The 19,201-nt window shown below is 41.7% G+C and overlaps 2 protein-coding genes across 8 annotated transcripts; both read right to left on the bottom strand.

The window, feature by feature from the left end:
- Positions 1–568: 568 nt before the first annotated feature.
- LOC139620943 (probable G-protein coupled receptor 173) lies at positions 569–6,328 on the bottom strand. 4 transcript variants are annotated; one of them, XM_071477031.1, is made up of 2 exons: positions 6,004–6,328; positions 569–3,772 (listed from the first exon to the last, which is right to left on the bottom strand). In XM_071477031.1, exon 2 carries the CDS (start codon positions 3,612–3,614, stop codon positions 2,403–2,405), a length of 1,212 nt encoding a protein of 403 aa, XP_071333132.1. In that variant the 5' UTR covers positions 3,615–3,772; positions 6,004–6,328; the 3' UTR covers positions 569–2,402. The 4 variants fall into 4 exon arrangements, with proteins under 4 accessions (XP_071333132.1, XP_071333128.1, XP_071333131.1 ...); XM_071477027.1 differs by lacking the exon at positions 6,004–6,328 and adding an exon at positions 4,822–5,973; XM_071477030.1 differs by lacking the exon at positions 6,004–6,328 and adding an exon at positions 5,598–5,973.
- A 2,506-nt stretch (positions 6,329–8,834) lies between these two features.
- LOC139620941 (protein phosphatase 1 regulatory subunit 3A-like) lies at positions 8,835–17,640 on the bottom strand. 4 transcript variants are annotated; one of them, XM_071477021.1, is made up of 5 exons: positions 16,422–17,640; positions 13,542–13,588; positions 13,118–13,200; positions 12,738–12,764; positions 8,835–10,658 (listed from the first exon to the last, which is right to left on the bottom strand). In XM_071477021.1, the coding sequence occupies exons 1-4, from the start codon at positions 17,291–17,293 to the stop codon at positions 12,738–12,740; spliced, it is 1,029 nt and encodes a 342-aa protein (XP_071333122.1). In that variant the 5' UTR covers positions 17,294–17,640; the 3' UTR covers positions 8,835–10,658. The 4 variants fall into 4 exon arrangements, with proteins under 4 accessions (XP_071333122.1, XP_071333121.1, XP_071333119.1 ...); XM_071477020.1 differs by having other exon boundaries at positions 13,118–13,203; positions 16,422–17,607; XM_071477018.1 differs by lacking the exon at positions 12,738–12,764.
- Positions 17,641–19,201: the final 1,561 nt, after the last annotated feature.

The raw sequence follows: 19,201 nt of genomic DNA, 5'->3' as shown, positions 1-19,201 counted from the left end.
TTCAATCGATATTGCTGAATAACATTGTCTGACATTGCTTAGTCATGTTCTTGACTTTATGACTCTTCTTTATTTGTGCTACTGTGACACTATAGTTTAGCACCCTATACTTTTAATTCATAGTCTTGCTTTAAGTTTGCAGGAAGGTTAAATTATTTTAGTCGAATAGCTTAAGAAATGTGCTTGTTGAACCCGACCACATCGTTGTTTGGTTCAAGCCTTGTGTAACAGTTCTAAACTGCAGACATCTCTTTTATGTATTTGTCCACCTGTCCATGCAGATTTGATGGGGTTGTATTGTACAAAGAAATCACAAATCTCTTCAACTCTACAGCGGTTGTTGGTCAGTGCTCAGTGAGGAGGAAAGAGTCAAGAGGACTTTTTCATTTCATGCAGTGAAGTGTACAAAGCTAGACTGATGCGTCACAAATTCATCTTTTTTGTATGCGTTCAGGAACTAAAATGCACGCAGGATGTAACTTGCGCTACATCTACTGCAAAGTTTCCTGTGGTGTGTTCTCCACAGGGATCCAGCCATGTCAACATCCAGGCAGCTCAAAACTCAGAATGCATCAAAAGTAGAGTCTTTATTGATGAGTGGGCAAAAGAACCACCTCAGTTAAACTGTACAGTTACAGGATATCATCTCGCGAAGGAATGCCAGACGTAAAAATTATGGACCTCAGTTCACTTTTCGCTTTGTCTTTCCGTATCAACATCTGTACAAGTTGTAATCCCCAGTCTTGAATCTATGAAATGCAGTGGAATGCATGCTAATACAGTATGCTGTGCAAGTGTCCACATTTAGAAAATTGACTGCACAAATATACCTATGCCTAACATACTGTAGGTCAGACATTTGCATTACATGAATCTTAATTTGGAGAGACAGCTTAATGTAGGCTAAGCCGGTTTCCATACACCAAACATCTCTGGGGTCGTATCCAGCCTGAAGATGTTTTGATATTAAATGTATCCAGATGATCCAGACACTCAAAAGGTGACATTTATGTAGAGGGGAAATATAAGAGGGCCTGGTAACATTCAAGTTTCCATCTCTTTAAGTGCCACTTCATTTCTTTTTTTTTTTTTTTTTTTTTTGTATTCTCATGAGAGCATAACAGTACTTTAAAAACATTCCCAAGATCATCATTTGCAAATAAATGTTCATTTGCTAATGATTTTTTTTTTCAAAACATCGTAATTTACATCATCATTCAAGTCATTAAATCCTATGGCCTGTTTGCAATGTACAATTGTCATTTTCTAATTATGCGGTCCCCTTTTTCATTATCCATCTGTATTTCACATTTGCTTGTACATTATCATTAAAAATAAGACTACATTTTCAATTACAGAAATCCATTTATAGGATAAATTTCCATATGATGACTGTTCAATTTTGCATGATTTTGAGACCGCAAGATGAGGCTGCTTTCATATTGACTCAATATCACTGGAACCTATTCTATTATCATTATTTCTCTCGCTCTTTCTCCCTCCCTCCCTCCCTCCTCCCTTTCTTTTTCTACTCCTCTCACACACACATACACACAAATGCTATATAAAAACACACAAGCAGGAATATACATTCCTGTACAGTCTATACAATATCAAATCAAGTCATATTTCAAAATAGTGTCATCTGCTTAACATGTATAGTTTACAAATAAAGGAAAACAGGCAATTTTTTTTATGATACAAAGAAACCTGACACGCCCTAAATCAAGTCCAAAAAATCAAGCATGTTAGGGGCTTCTTGGGTTCACAACAGCTATTTAAACGTATCCAAGGTTATTGAGTCCATTCGATATTCTGCAGTCTCCTTTGAATTAAATGAAAAGGTGTCCAGGGTGATCTGTCAATCCATACAGACCCTTTAAGTTCCTTGATGTGTTTCAGAGTTAGTAATGCTCTGATCAACACTTTCTATTCAAAGTCCACAGCACTTTTCTTCAAGGATTTCAACCCTCTCTGTGTCTGTTTTGTGTCGCATGTGACACAGAAACTGATTCTCAGTCGGAAAAACTCTGGGGCGTGTCCCTCTGAAATAAGGCAACATCAATTTAAAATGGCATCTGTCACACTTGGTTGGAGTGGTGATTGTTGTGACCTTTCCTACTTATTAATCATACAGTCCATCATCAGAAATACAAACCATTAAAGAGTTACCAAGGCTTTTCTTTTGTCCGGTTCAAACCTTTGCACCCGACACATTTATTCAAATATCAACATTCTTCATAAAATAGCAGTATGCCTGCATTTGTTGGCAAAAATGTGATTTTTGTTGTGCAAAACAACAAAACAGACACTGACACTTAACCAAGGTGCATTATATCACTTCTATTCTCCACATTTCCCTTTAAAACCTGAAACATTCTCGTCATTAAGCTCCTATCTTATCACATAATGCAGTAGGCCTCATCCTGGGGCAGGTGTTGTTTAGTCCTCCAGTAGGTGGGCAGGTGAGCTCTCAGCACTTTCCTCAGGTCCTCATTGAGCAGGAGACAGAAGATGGGGTTGACTCCAGCCTGGGCGAAGCTCATCCACACCGTGATGGAGAGGTACCTGTGAGGGATGGTGCACGACTTGACAAACACCCTCCAGAAGCATGCCACGATGTAGGGAGCCCAGAGGACCAGGAAGAGCAGGGTGATGGTGTAGAACATCCTGCCCAGCCTCCTCTCTGACCTCACCTCTTCCATCCCGAGCAGCCGCCGGTGTTGATTGTGTAAATTTTGCCTGATGCCCAAAAGAGTGGGTGGCATGGGACCGCGACCAAACCCTGCAATCCAGTTAGCTGCAGCTTGACCTGTGGCCCCAGGACCGTGGAAGGTCCAGTTCTGGCTGATAGCTGGCACCAGCTGGACAGGTTTCATCTTGCGGTGCCTGTACTCAAACAGCAGCAGCTTGGCATAGAAACCGTGGGTGGCCAGGACCACCACAGCCAGCATGAGCATGAAGCCCAGGGTGTCGTTGGTCTTCAGGTAGCGGTGTTCAAAAATGCACTGATCCTCATCGCGGATAAACTTGTATGTCCCCACATCAAAGACAGGTGGGAATGCCATAGCGACAGCCAGAGTCCACACCATGCAAATGATGGCGGCGCAGGTCCAGATGGTCATGCGCTTGGCGTAGAATCGGTGGTGGGCGATGGCAAGGTAGCGGGTGACAGCCACACAAAACAGCATGAAGGCAGCGTGAAAACAAAACAGCACAGCCATAAAAGCCACAACTTTACAGCTCAAGGCACTGTAAGTCCAGGCCGAGCTGTTGTGGACGGAAACCAGCACAAAGGGGAAGCAGGCAGCTGAGCGAACTGCATCGGCCAGGCACAAGTCCAGGAGAAAGAAGTAGGGAGCCTTGTGAAGTGTCCTGTCTCGTAGGACCAGCAGGGAGACCAAGAGGTTGCCTACAAGGCTGACACAGATGATCAAACCCAAGAAGACCAGCTTAAAGTAGGCAGACATATCTGTGGCAGAGACTCCTCCACTGTTGCTGCTGCCGTCACTGCTGCTGCTGCTGCTGCTGCCGCCTCTTGCCAGTCCGCTCTGCGAGGCCAGCACAGCCAGCAAACTGCCAGGGCCATCGATGGCAAAGCTCTGGTTAGCCATTCTATCACCTTCCGCGAGAGCCTGCCTGGTTCGGCCCCTTTATAAACACTACTGATCCTCCTACAGCCGTCACCACCCACGGCTCTCTCGTCTTTACAAGGAGAGGCCGCAAGGATCTTTTCTACATGACAGACTCATCTTTCCTCTTTGTCCACCACCTGTGAACAGAGACACACATTTTCAAGAATGAAAAACAAGATGCCTGTCTGAAGCAGCCGCCTAAACAGAAACAAAACTTACATTTACCAGCGTGGATATAGAAGTGCTGTGTTGGGCAACACAGTGGAAATCTCTGCCTTCCTGTTTCTCTGAGGCTGGGATCAGATCAGCAGCTCTACAGCATGCCAGCTCCTTGGCTCTCTCAGTAATTACCTTGCCCGTTGCTAAGATACAACAGCTCACATACTTTGTGCAAGTGTGGGTGTTTGAGTGAATGCATGGGGGTGTACAGGGGGATGGAGCAGACACAGTACAACCAACACTGGGTATGTCCAACAAAACAAAGATGTTGTAAATGAGCAAAGAGCATTTTATGCTTTTGTCTCTGCTGCTCTGTGTGTGTGTGTGTGTGTGCGTGCGTGCGTGACAGAGGGTGTAATCTGTGCCATTCACAGCACATACTGTAACAAATATGAGACTACGATGGCAGAGCAGGCAGCCATTTGGTTTTTACCGTACACCTATGTGTCAAGTGGGGAATTTTACTCAACAGGGGGAGAAAATCATCATTGTGATCATCATTGTCAGGCCTCAGTGTTGAAGCAAGGAACCAGAAATCAGCCTTTCTTTTAAAAGATGACACGATTGAAAACATGAACATCCGATTAGAAACCACATTTGAGACGCACCCTCTACTAAAAACTCATTTATAGGCATAAGGTAATAAAACATAGCTGTGCCTGTCTGGGTGGGCCTCGTCTATGTAGGCCATGAAACACAATATGATTTGCTGTGACTGTAGGCTCTTTTTTTTTTTTTTTTTTTTTAACCATACATAACAGCCCTGTGCCACCTTGACAAATATCATTTCACCTGATTAGATGGCTGCCATGTCAGCTAGGCCTGAAACACAGACTGGAGTGAAAAACAGATGAACAGGTGTCAAAATCACCTCTGCTGTGTTTTTTTTTTTTTTTTTTTTTTTTTGTGCCTGTGCATGTGTGTGTGAGAGAGAGAGAGAGGGAGGGAGAGAGAGATGATAACCTACCTTTCATACCCTCATTTTTTTTTTTGTGGGGGGGTGGTGGTGGTGGTGGTGGGGGGTATGTAGGGGGGGGGGGGGGGGGGGGGGGGCGATCTGCTCTTCTCTCACGATAAAAACATCAACAAAAAAAAAGATCCCAGTCGTTTTGTCTCACTGTTTGTCAAATCGAGAGCAAAACACATAATTAAGCCTCATGCTCTTGCTGTGCTCTCGGGCTCAAACGACACCTGTTATGCATAAATCCATCGCATGGAAATCGAAATGAGCAACATATAATAAACATAAGACGGTATAGAGGCTATCTAATAATCAACAGCTGATCAAACCATCCAGGATGAGGACTCTGCTGTCAGAGCCACATTTAAGAGATATGTATTAAAAAAATAAAAATAAAAAAAAATCCACTGCCACCCTTTTTACTGTCTCGTAGAGAGGGATGTGTTCATTTGGTCTGTGTCTGAATATCATCCGAGAACACAGATTTTATGTTGCATCACGTCGAAGATGGGTTTCCAGAGGGCTGGAAACGGACGCGATAAAAAAAAAAACATATCTTGTTCTGTTCATATATCCAAATGATGTCAGATTTTCAATGCTTATAATAACCCACCCACAAACGTTAGAGAGGAAAAAAAGATCGCGCATCCCCTAAATGTATACTGGCCAGTGGCACCAGAACAATTAGTCCACACAGACATCAGCCTCGATACGTCTCTTTTTTCCATCTTTCAGTCACCAAAAAAAAAAAAAAAAAAAAAAAAAAGAGGCGATGTATTTACCCTGAACTGTTAATATGCAGTCTTTGTGTTGCTGTCCAGCGAAGGTGGACTACATCTTAATCGTCCACAATAAAAGCCTCCACGGGAGAACAAATACATTTTTTTTTTTTTTTTTTTTTTGGACAAATCCAGCGATGTCACGAAGAAATCCACATTGCGAACGCTGTCGAGATCGCGAGATGGAAAAAAAAATGAAATAAAACAAAATAAAAAAACCAACAAAAAAACAAAAACAAAAACAACACGGCTGGATTAGGCGAATTATTCCTGAATAATCCCAATTATGGCTGCTTGCAAGGAGGCAGCTCGCACATTCGCGGAAACCGTCGGTTTTGTTCGGAGACAGGGAGAGAGAGAGAGAGAGAGAGAGAGAGAGAGAGAGGGAGGGAGAGAGAGAGAGGCGGACCTGTGCAGCATTGTGGGCCATAACTTGAAAGTGATGTTTTATTCTAACCGTCTCTCTGGCATCATGTATGACGCGTCTGTCCTCTCCAGTATGGAGACAGTGAGCAGCTCCAGCTGTCAACAAACTGTCTTTCATTGGTCTCCCGCCCTTGGTGACAGACTGGGCTGGCTGGACCCAAAATGACACAGGATGGCCTGACAGGGCCGCAGCAAGGGATTCTGGGTCCTCATTTAAAGGAGAGAAAAAAAAAAAAACAATTTGAAACTAAAACCATCATCTGATATAGTCCATACACAGTTTTCATTTTACACTTTTTTTCTTCATATTATATTTTGGGATTTGTAGCATTATGACAGGTAGTTATCCTGCACATCATCTGGAGGCCTGTAGTTATAGGCTACTCTATTCTGTTCTATTCTATTCTATTCTATTCTAGCCTATTACATTATCCATTTTAGATTGCGGCATGTTTGTTTGTTTATCTGTTATATTTGCCATGCTAGGGGTCGGTTTACGTTCCATCTGGTGTTAGCGTCAGGTCAAAATTCAAACATGAAATTCCTGTAAGCCTCAGCTATACTATTAGCATGCTAACAAGCTAAACCAAGATGGTGAACATAGTAAACATTGCCTGCAAAACACCAGCATGTTTGCTCTGTCAAATACAGCCTCACAGCTAGGCTGAAGACATCTTGTTTTACCATGCATATATAGTAGATTTATACTAGGTTTACACTTATTTTACTACATACCAAGCATTTCTGGCACTTTCCCTCGGGCTATATGATTCTACATCCACAGTAGGCTACATTCCTCCTATAACTCCTCTATTTGAACTATAAAACTAATTCTTACTGGCTGTTTTACGCCATAACTCAATATAAAATACTCATTGGCTTTAACCAAAATTAAAGTGATAAATTATTTATTTTGTATACTTTGTGGGAAATTTTCTCTTTATTTGATACCAGACAGCAGAGACATGGCAGAATATGCCTGCAGTGCAAGAGGACACTGCAAAAATGTCATTTGCAGTAGTGATACAATCACAAAAATCAAGGTAAGAATCAGAGCAGCACAACTGTAGAAAACTCAGCTAAATGTCACTGAAAAGATGGCTTGTTGGGTAAGCAGTAACATTAAATGTTGAAAAGATGTCTTTTCATTCCTTTAAAAAGGGACTTCTGAACGTGGTTCCATGCTGGGAGTGGGTGGTGGTGAATGTTTGACAAGAGCTTTGTCCATCGTTGTGTTTGCAAGACGAGAGGTGATAACGCGCCCACTGAGCGGCGCTGATTGGAGGCTTCAGTGAGTCGCTATCGGAAAGTGAAGAGCTGCACTGGAGCTAGCTGGTTAGCATGCTAACGTCAGTAGAAGAAAAGATGTGATAGAGACAAGAGTTGGCATTTGTTTTGCTTTCCACCTCTGGACACAGCTGTTGGTAAATAAACGAATGAAGTTTGATGCTGAACTTGCATGTTTTCCTCTAGACTGGGAAGTAAACAGCTGTTACTGCTAACACTGGCTATGTAGCATAGCCAAACTTACAAATTGCTCCTTTAAGACTTAATTTAGCATTGAAAGTGGAATCTTTTTTAATGAACTTACGTTGTGCAAAATGTGTGGGCAACAGGAATGAACTTAACAGATGCCTGTTATGGACTAAATTTGGACGGAAGCTGCTGTACTAAACAGTCAAATTCGAGCTAAAAGACAGCTGTGATGGAGCGGATAATGCCAGTAAACATCCACAGACCATCAGATGCTAGTTATTTTTGAGTATAATGAAATGTTAAAGGGGGGTATACAGAAAAAAAAAACATGATTTGCCTTGTTTTGGGGGACTTTGCTGTCAAAGATGTTATTTAAGTAAAAAATTGTTCTCCTCACTATTTCAGCTCTTACTTGTGATGAAATAGCTCCATTTGAACAAGCTAGCTGCCCATTAGAGTGATGTCACACTGGGTAAGGCAGAAAGACAGGAAATAACCTATTCAGCTACTGTTTTGTAATGTGTCATGACACTCAAAGAACCTTTTTTGAAATCACTGCTTAGCACGGCTTTCATTGGTGTAGATTATTGCTTAAAAGGGCATTAATTATTTCAAACTGAGCGTCTGTTGTAGAATTCGCACTGATTATCCTCCTTGGGTCAGTTTTAAGTCTGCTTAAATTTTTAATACCTTCCACACTCGAGCTATGTGACCATCACACAAATTAATCACTCCCACCCTTTTCCCTGCAGAAGCCTGTGAAATAAAAGTGTGCTCTGATTAATAATTCTTTTTTAAGGCCAAATACATAATCAACATATTATCCAAAGCATACACCCAAAGACTGACAGAGACAATTATAGGTTTGAGGCTAATAAAGTCAATAGAAGATACAGATTGGGCAGTAAAACATTGAATCATTTCATAAGACTCACATGCTCAAAAAATAAAGATGCCGTCTTTCAGGTATCAGTATAATGAGAAATAGTCTGTGCTAACTCGCATCTGAGGGGGTTTCTTGAATGATGTTAGCTTCCAAACACTAATCTCACCTTACAATGGCCAATATGCAATGTACTCTCGTATGACGCTATGACTTCAGTGCAATGCATGACCTTTGGCTTTATCTGCAGCTCATGTTGCTGTGTATTTCCACTTCAGGCGAAGCTGAATGCACTCCAGAGTCGGAGGCGCTAAAGGCTCTGATGTTATTTTAGTAGTGTGTCAGTCTCTCCAAAATGTTCTGCTCTGCACTGCAGTGTCATTACTGTGCATGAAACTGTCGTGCATTTGCAGAACGGATGAAAAGATAAAGAAATAAACGAAGACACAAAGCACTACAGGGTATAAGACCATGTTTAATGACAATACCCTGCAAAAACTTTCATCACTTCAAACATGATCATTCAGTGCTTCAGTCTGTCTGGGAGGTCGTCATACTTTTATCAAAATAAATATGCAACAGTGAGTAAGGGGGCTGGTGTTTTCAAATGATAAATATCACTTTCACACGTCACACTGGACAAATTTTCCACTTGTTTTGTCCCTCGAGCAGCATCCATTTCAATCTGATCTTGACTAAAGGTCATCAGGTTTTCATTTTTTTAGCATTAAGGCAAAAATAATCCACGTTTTGCTTTTGCATTTTGTAAACAAAATCCCCATTTATATTATAAGTCTGTTCAGTGTCCCACTATGGCAATGTTTGCAATGTTTTTTGTCCTTCATGAAGACATAATAACAAATGGAATTCACAAAAGTTAAATTCATGGCTGTGTGGTTAGACAATAACCTTAGCTACACACTTACAACAAGAATCGGAAAACAAAAAACAACTGCATTATTGTACTGATTGAATAAATCAGTATATATAACACCACATACACACATCTCCACATGACAAGAAAAAAGTAGTTACAGTACACTTAAAAAACTGATGTGGTATTAGAGTGATCACAATGATGTAAAAATGGGGGAATAACTGACCACTACTTTATTACTGAACACTTTGACAGACTGCATGAAAGTATCACCAATATTTTTATAATGACTTCCTCTAAGATATGGACTTTGCATGGAAATACTCTTAAATACATCTTTCCTCTGGTGAATAATGTAAAATCTCACACAGTGATGCACAACATTGGCGTGTGTTTTAACTCGATGGCTTCTTTTGGAATCATGAAAAGGCACTTAACTCGAGAATGAACTTTTGTGGCATAATCACAAACGGTGCAGGACAAGAAGTAGTCCCATGAGGAAGAGGGCACTGGGTTCCTGCATCACTATGGAGAGGGACACGACTCCACTCAGGAAGATGATGGATGGCATGAGATTCCTGTTTACGTCAGGCTCAGACTGGGGCTCAGAGGCCTCTGACAATGTGTTTGATAGATTCTCTAATAATGTGTCAGGGGAAATCTGGGGAGCATCTTCTTTCTCTTCGCAGGCTGAGAGGGACTGAAGAGTTAAGTTTTGGCTCGCCTCAGTGAAACTTGTAGTCACTGAGGTGCTCTCGGTGAGTTCAGGTGATGGGGGAGCTTCACCTTTTGCCCCCTGACTCTCTGCGACAGGAGACAGGGGCACAGACGCACTGCCCTCACAATGTCCTGCAGACCTGCTGGGACCTTCTGATGGTCCTGCAACAAGTTCATTTAATCCCAGTGCAACCTCTCGCTCAAAGCCCTGAGTCACACTGGGAGCAGAGACACAGGCAGCAGCCAGTTCAAGACAAGGACGACTAGCTGGGCTTTCGGTCGATCTGTCCTCTCCTGTTGGCCACAGATTCGTCTCTGTGTTAGGAAGATGCATGCAAGAGGCCTCTGAAGGAGGGATTTCCTCTCCGCCGGCCTGGGAACTGTCTGATCTCGGCTTTGACTCTTGTTGTAGAGGAGGCAGCAGCGCAGAGGGACTACTGTCTATGGGCTGCTCTGACGTTTGGTTGCCTAATTCACAGTGGAGTCTGGGTAAAGGCTGTGACTTATTTGGCTGGACTGATTCGCTGGCACAGAGTACAAAGGATGAATTAGTTTGAAGTGTGCTTTCGGAAGACATACACGGGAATCGTTCACCTGGGGATACAGTGTGAGCGGACAGCGTGCCATCAGCAGATGGAGGCTCATGGTTGGGCGGGACAGAGGGACCAGATGGGGGAACGGCAATCTGTTAAAGTAAAACAGGGAGACAGTGACAGCGAGGAGACTGTAAAGACAAAGGGAAAAGATTTGTACTTCACATTAACATTTCACACAGAGAGAAGAAAAGCATTTTAACACATACTAATGCTTTTCCGTGAAATGGATCCCATGCTGACGTTGTAATTGTGAGGAAATGCAAACAAAACATTAGCGTCACGATGGGGCTGACTGACATCTTTTTTTAAAATTGTTGGCAAGTATGTAACTTCTAATGACTTTACTTTCCCCTCTCATGAATACAAAACAAGATAGGTTCCTTTAACTGGAGTCCACTCGAAACAAGATCATCAAAAGGAGAAAAAAATGAGATTTCATTCATATTTTAATCCTCAACTTTACCCTTTCGTACATATATTGAACTGGGGGGGTGATTGTTTTTCCTTTGAACACATGTACTGGAATTAATATCAACTCTTAATTCTTTTTTTCTTTTGACAAAAAAAGCTTAATATTGAAAAGAACTTTGAGTCGTCAAGGTCAAAAAATCATAGCAATACCAAAAGACAACAACAAAACCAGCATCCAGAACAACAAGTGCAAGAGCAAGACACATAAAAAATGAATAACATGAAGGCTAAGATAGAGCACGCAAGCATTAATGTAGAAGATAGCTAGACACAGATGAATATGTTATGTTATGACTTTTACATCGTTTTCTATGTTAATATCATGATTTCAGATGAAAATCCATCTGTGACCTGGTGTCATTTTTGAAGGCAAAACATGACAGAGTCACAGTATTTCTGAAAGGGAAACATTTTTATATATAATATTAAGTAGCGACATCTAGATATTTTTTTGAATTGAAATCCGATGTTTCATAAATTTACACCAAATACTTTCCAAGAAGTCTATTTTCAATTTTGACTCGAGAGAGCACTTTGTGTCAATCTCAGAGAAAAATCTATAAAGGGACGTCTTGAAAGCAGCACAGAATGAGTAAGAAGCTGAAAGGAAACCGAACTTCTGCACACAACTGAATACACAGCAAGTGAACCATTAAAAGGGAAGACATTGGCAATTATACTGACAGAATTTAACTTGAAAATGAAAACTTGGAGAATTAATTTGTCAGGAAAGATGACACTTGAATGTTTAACCCATGAATCAGACTCTGAAAATAGAGACGTGTGGAGCAGGGAGGGAGCTGATGTTCACACAGTTTTTGACTGGTTTACCTTTTTATTGTCACACTGCTTTGAAGGAAAACAGCATGCATGTGAATACTCATGTAAAACAAACGGATGAGCTTGATGAGTACATGCCTAACATATATATTTGTAGTGTCAGCGAGATGTCATCACTTTATTCTGTTAGAACCTGGATGTCCTAATATCAATTTTTTTTTCTTTGGCGTACTCTGGGCTGTCTTACTCATTGTTATGCAGATCAACAGTAACCTTCTCCTGCTTCTGAAATACAAATTTCCTCCACTCTCATATGTTTTATGTATGGCACAATTCCAAAATCAACTTTTGTATGCCAAAATGCTAATGCAAGCCCCCTGGTGATCCAAGTTTTAAGCAGCTCAACATTTCTCTCCTGCTCCATTTTACTGTAAAGAAAATAAAATAGAAAAGAGCAGAATAGAAAGATGCCTACGTTGTATTTAGCCTTACTGTGAAAATGAGTATTCAGAACAGTATCATCTAACTCTCAGCAAGAAACCAAATAAGGCTGTTTCCCAAAATGTTGAACCACGGCAGCAGGTTTTCTCAAACTGTGACTGCAACACTGTGTGAGATCTCTTTTGTACCATTTCAGTAAAAAAAAAAAAAAAAAATCCATATAAATACATAGACAACTACTGTAATCACAGATAATGTAAACATACAGGACATCATGATTACACATGTTGTGAATGAATATTAGTGTTCAGACTCATTAAAGACTGAAAAAGGCATCAATTCAAATTTAGAGGAGAGAATTTGTACGGTGCAAAAACATAGACAGCATGCGTTATGATGTGAATACGATAAGAAGCAGGAGATAAGGAGAATAGCATACAGTACTCGTGCTACAGCGGTGAGAAGCGAGACATTACCTAAGTTGTGGCTGAAGCTTCAATGAGCTGTGAACAATATAAACAACCAAGCCAATGATGGTAAGCTTTCAAATCTGAATAGGAATGTTTGTTATGTTTTATTAGACACTTGACTCGCCTAAAGGGATAAAGCACTTAGTCTGCTTACCTGTTAAATGGGAATGTGTCAACAACTGCATGCAGATCAAGGGAATCTCAAGATAATCTAACTAAGTACTTTTCTCAATGTGTGTCCTACAGTAGCACATTCCAGTTATGATGGAATACTTTAACTTCTGCAGGTCATAGGGAGTTCATGAAGAAGAAGAATCCCACTGAATCCTCCTGCTGGTTAACAATGAATTCCATTAAAAGCAGCTCCTTTCTTTTTTTACCCTTACCTCTACGTCAATCTCCGGCTGTACGATGACAGGGCAGACAACTGTAGATCTGACAAGTCCTGACTTGGAGGTTCCTGCCTCTTCTGCTGATGTAAAACAGATAAATGTGCTGTGAGACTCTGATAAGTCTGAATAGAGAAACAGCAATGACCTTACCGACAAAACACCAATTCTCAAAATTTTTTCACAAGAGATCTACTAATGTACTAATGTTAACCATTTTTTAATCTGTCTTGTGAGTCCCTGAAACTTTTTAAGAAGTGCAATAATTAATTGCTGGAGTAAACCTTCAGATAAACATATTAATTCTACAACCTATATAATTATGAATTATATTCATCTTGAAATATTTATGTCTTCTTTTTTTCAGATAGTGAACGGATACGTCGGTGGTGATTTTTGTACGAGCGCATCCATACTGTACCTTCTTCCTTTTCCTGCTCATCGTCTGAATCTAAATCATTTTGCATACTGAAAGAAAAGAGACGTTTGAGTTATCAGATCATATAAAAACACAACAAAACCATTCAATGGTACACTCTCTGAAACAACCAGATGTCTTTACAAGTTTATACTTTTGAATACAAGGCAATTAAAACCTCAGAGGTCTTATGTTTGTATAAAAGCACTTTAATGATGATGCAGTGCCTGAGGCCTAACAATGCACAATGAAAATACTCCGTTTATAGAGGGATCTGTATACAGTGTCGATGAGACTGAACCACGGAGCGATGCACTAAATGAGACCTATTAGAGAAAAATGCTTTGATAAAGTGAGCTGAGGCTGAACAGCGAGGCTGAGGATTTAGAGCCACGTCTTAGTTTAGTTTATTTTTCATTTTGTGCAATAGATGCAAAATCTGAATCAGCTGTCAAATGTGGTGCTCATGCCTGATAAGAAATGCTGCTAGTAGTTCATGTATAAAGAAAGCTAATATAAAGAGACAGAAGAGGGTGCTGATATACCATCATTAACACCTGTTTGGGCTAATTAGCCTCATCATTTGCAGATACAGTTCAGCTATTGATGGGCTGAATTAGCCATTTTAATCAAACATGGGTAGATATCCTTCTGTGCTGTGCTGTATATATTCTCTGTTTGTGCCTTCAAGCCAAGGGGGGGGCACGTCGCCAGGAGTCATGCAAAGGATGCCAAATGAAATAAAGGTCAAGAAGTGTGACGAGCATGTGACAGGAGCTACACAAATAGAGTTGGAATAACTTGACAAGCTGTTTAGGTTTCCAGTGCTTAATGCACTTCCAGTTTTACATCAGAGGGGCAGATTTAAAGTCTGACAGAGATCTGATCAAAGATCTGTGCTTTATACACGTCTGGGGATGTGAAGCGATTATTTGCTAAGCTCTGCACACCCTGTTAACTTTTTTTAACAAGTTTTCAAGCTCTACTGAGGCAAGCGCAGTATCCTTTAGAAGAATCCCCTCTTGATATCTTACGTAAAGCTTTTCATTATGCACATGAAGGTTATATTTGAGGTGTAGGCTAAGTTTAACATAGATGCAAACCCTGAGAAAATGTAGTCCAACGTGAGCCTGACGTAAAAAAATCAGGGTTTGCTGCGATTCTGTGGGCAGGTGTGTGTGTTACAGTATAAAAAAAATAAAAAGACAGATTGAGATACAGTTTACACAATAAATTCTGTTAACCTTACTCAAGCCTGATCTAGAGATATGGCCCCATTTTGCCCACATCACATTGCAAAACTGTAGACTGACTCTGCAGCAAGTTGATGCAAAACAGATTAAGACTGAGGCAACCTAGTTGCTTGGCGATCAACACAGTTGACATTGAAACAGAGGCGTTGTCCCTGCTCTGGTCTCAGTATTCACTATCAGCTACAGTGCATTAATGTGTGATATCTATATTTACCCAATGTGGAAACAGTTCAGTTAAATACGAAATAAACCAGCAGTAGAATTACTTCAAAGCAGAAACAGGGCCTACTGTAAGTAATTCATATTAACACACACTGAGTAATACATTCTACTGTCTAGACTTGTTTCATCCCATAGTAACCTCTACTCCCACTGGCTGCATTGTGAATGTGTTAAAATCCAATTATCAGTTAACTTCAAAGCGCCTAACGAATCTATGATGGTTGCCACGGTGGGGGTGTCGGCACAGTTTATGCTCCCCAAATTCCTCCTTTTCAGTCAGTGACTCATCCCATCTCAAACAACCCATCTGGCCCTTCCCACTTCCAAACAGCTACACCAGGGAAGACCTACGTGACAGCTACATCATTTTATACCCTGGGTGCTCCTTTTATGGGTACTCATGAGCTTGGGGGTGCTTTGCCGCTGTCTCTTGTCTCTGTGCACTGGGAGATTCATCATGCACTTTCATGTTGATGTAAGAATATATCAGGGGATTACTTGAGTGTCAGGGAGAAAAGAAGGGAGAGAAATTATTTGTTTGCCAGCCTCTAACTACAACCACAAAGGAAAGAGGCCAATCTGCTCCAATGCGCCGCTTCCAGATGACTCTGATAGAAAAGGTCAGAGGTAAATTTTAGTGCAGGGAAACGTCAAGGCTGAAAACGACACCTGCCCTTTGCCTATTTTGATCGTCCCTGCACACTACTGGATGATTGGCATTCTGAAGGGGGTGTGTACTCTCTCCAAAACGCTTTCATCCCTCACCGCAGATGGCGAAGATGCCAGATTGTAAAGAGTAAAACCAGCCATTAACAAACTTTATGAACACATAACTAGGTTGATTAGATGCTCCCTTCGTGCTCTCGTTGTGCAACAGCCTGCGCTACTGTGTTTATTAACATCCTGCTTTACTGAAGACTTGAGTTCTTGCTATGCTAAAAGCAGTCTCCAGGCAAAACGTCTGAATAAAGCTGAATGCTTATTTCAGCCACAAAAACACACAGGGAATTAGCAAGCAACTGAAGCTCTGCAGCTGTTGTGCAACACCTTGTGTTGTCTACTCCTTTTGTGACTTTGTTTACATCTGTCTCTTTTTGATTTGATTGCTGACGTGGATGCTTTGTTGAAATCAGGCTGTGTATTAGTTACCTAAGTCTGAAAAGTTTTATTATTCAGAAACTTTTGTGCCTTTGAGCATCCTAATTGGATTTGAGGGATTGACAGTTTGCAAGGCCTTTGAGCACATTGAGGTTTAACCACCTAAAATGAATACTAAGCTGCAATCTGTGGAGGTCAGAGGTCAAAGGAATTTCAGATGGTGGCCAAAACATAGCAAAAATGGCCTGTTAAATTTCTATCCTCTGTCTGTGTTTGACCAATGAAAGCACACGTGTGACAGGTGATTTACCTGTAAGCTTTTGGAGGTTTCAGGATACTTCTTATCTCTTGCAAGTTGATGTTTGTTTGAGCTGAATCGTCTTCGTAGGACAGGAGCAGAGTTACCACATAATTCATAGAGGAGTTATTAGCCCAGAAATCACCATCAGATGTTTCATAGCGAACAACAAACTCAATGCGAGAGCCATGTGAGACGTAAGGTGGTGCAAAAGACAGCTTGAAGGAGAACTGATCAGTGTCCCCATCATGAGACCCCTGGACATACTCTGCAGGGTGATCAAAGTAAGTGACCCAGCTGTCCAAGGTCGATCTGATGTAAACTGCTTTGTGGAAGGAGATGTTCAGGACTCGTATCAAGCCACTGAAGGCAAGTGGCTCATCCTCCACTGGAGAAATCTGCTCTACCTCCACTTTGTTAGTGCGCACTCTCTGCAGCAGAGCATTGCCGGCAGGTGCGTGAAACTCTGGCTGCACATGATAGGTCGGCTCCCGCTCTGGCCTTCGGTACTTTGCCTCCTCTTCCTCCCACCTTGCACTATCCTCTTCCTCCTCTGAGTCGAAGGCAACAAACTCCTTCACATCCACCAGGTCCCCACCTGTTGTATCTGCGAATGACACTCTCTTCCCGGCAGACAGCGCCAAGTGGATCCGCATGTACTCAGCTGTCTCGTCGAAGATGGACGCGCCTCGCTTTCTGGGCACCGGGGAGCACCTCGGGATGAGGCGGACGTTCTCGGTGCCATCATCTTCCTCCTCCTCCTCCTCCTCATCATTGTTATCCTCGTCGTGCGCGGAGGAGCCACTCTGTGCCTCCTGGGCTGACTTGCCAGTTTTAATCGTCTTAAAAAGCCCATCTTGGCTTGGTATGGTTAAAAAAGACATCTCTGCAGGAGAGTGGACTCAGGGAAGCTGCGCGCAGAGGAGAGCACATATGGCGTCTCCAAAAAAGCGAACCACTCTACCAAAACAGCCCACTCGTGATTTGCGCAGCAGTGGCCAGTGTGGATCCAGAGCCGTCCCTGCGATACGCACAGAGTCTCTTCAGTCAACGTGTGGCGTTAAATGTCACCCATGGAAGCCTTGTCTTTACGGCCAGCCCTTCTGATAGTGTATCCCCGTGTTAACATGACTTTATGCATCGCACTTCGGCTGCTGTCGCGGAAGGAGCCGTCTCTAATTTTAGCACTGACCTACCGGGATCTACATGCCCCAAATTTGTATTTTAAGTTGGTATAATCCTCCGACCCCCTCCCTTGTTCCGTTTGGTTCGGGCTGGCTGAACGCCCGCGTCTGCAGATGGGATATTAAAGTCATCTCATATTGGCCACTTTCCAGTTTTTTTTTGGAAAGCATGACACATTTTTACACCCACGTATAAATGTCATCAGTGAACCTCTGCAGAAATCACGAGGTGAAAATTATTATTTATTTAATCATTATTTAATCCGTTTCATCGCTGTCATGATTCAAAGTCCCCAAAGGCACCCGAAAAGGGACGAAAGAAAGGGTTTTGTATTTGTTTCAACTGTTATTTTTTTCTATTACAAATGATAATGAGCCTTTGAAAGTGTCCATGAACTTCAGAATACCCTAGTATTTGGTGGCTTTAATAACACCTGGCACTTGATCTGGCATCAGCGAAACCTGATGACCCATTTTCTCCCACCATGACTTGACAAAGGCTTATAAAGCTTCTTGGGATGCCACATAGTTGGCTTGGCTTTCTCAGTCTTCAAGTGTCCCTGAAAATGTTCAGTGGGGTTGACTTCAAATGCCTGTTGTGGAAAGTCCATGACAATCAGGCCTCATAGGTCTTTGTTCCTCAAGCAGTTCTTGAAATAAGCTTCGAGCTGTGTTTGGGGTCATTATCCTGCTGCAGCATGAATCCTTCGCCACAAGGATGCAAACCAGAGCATTAAGTGCAGGTGTCCAACTCCAGAATAGGCAAAACACCCCCAGACTTGAGTATTCCCACCACCACCATTTTTCACTGTTGATTTGCACAGTATCATTCTCTCTCTTGTTTGTCTCCTTACATGCACCCTCCTGTTACTGCCATATGTTAAATGTCAAACGTTGATTCATCAATCAATAGGATTTTTTTCCCCAGTCATCCACTGTGAAATGCTGGTATTTCTTCACCCATCCCAAGCATTTGACCTTGTTTCCCCTCCTCATAAGTGGTTTAGAAACAGCTGCAACCTTCTTTTGACAGTGCCTTTGCTGATAGGAGTATTGCGTTCTTTATTTAGCAGATTCTGTATCCGTGATGAAGTTGCTCTTCTATCTCTCACTAAGCCTGGTGGATTGATCTTCTGATGGTGTGGTCACTTTTGGTCTGCCTGATCGTGCTTTGAATACAACTGATCCAGTTTCTGCAAAGTATTTTACAGGTCCACACACTGCCCCCCTAGAAACCTTCAGTCTAGCCATGATTTGATGCTGAGAAAGACCCTCCTTGCTTCGAAAACAATTTGAATTCTGACACTCATTTAGTTCCTGTGCCGTTTTTCCCTCTATCACAATGCCACTTTGCAAAAGTAATGATCTGCTGGCAACTCCAGGCACAGCACAGCCTTATTTATAGCAGGTGAACACTGGCTGCAGGTTGAGTTACTCGAACAAGTCTCAAATAAATAGATCAAATCCACCTGAGTGTCATCTGAATGCATGCTTCAATGGAAAGTATACAGCTCAAGGAAATATTACCTATTGTAAGGAGTTAAGTTGGTCACCAACCCACATTTGCTTATAATAGATTGCTGAGCTAGAAATAATGCAGTCTTCTGC

The sequence above is a fragment of the Trachinotus anak genome, unplaced genomic scaffold, assembly GCF_046630095.1.
Source record: "Trachinotus anak isolate AG129_WGS33_773 ecotype Australia unplaced genomic scaffold, CSIRO_AGI_Tana_v1 ptg000004l, whole genome shotgun sequence".
Lineage (NCBI taxonomy): Eukaryota > Metazoa > Chordata > Actinopteri > Carangiformes > Carangidae > Trachinotus > Trachinotus anak.
Note: the sequence above shows the minus strand (reverse complement) of the source record. Positions and strands in the feature narration are given on the sequence as shown.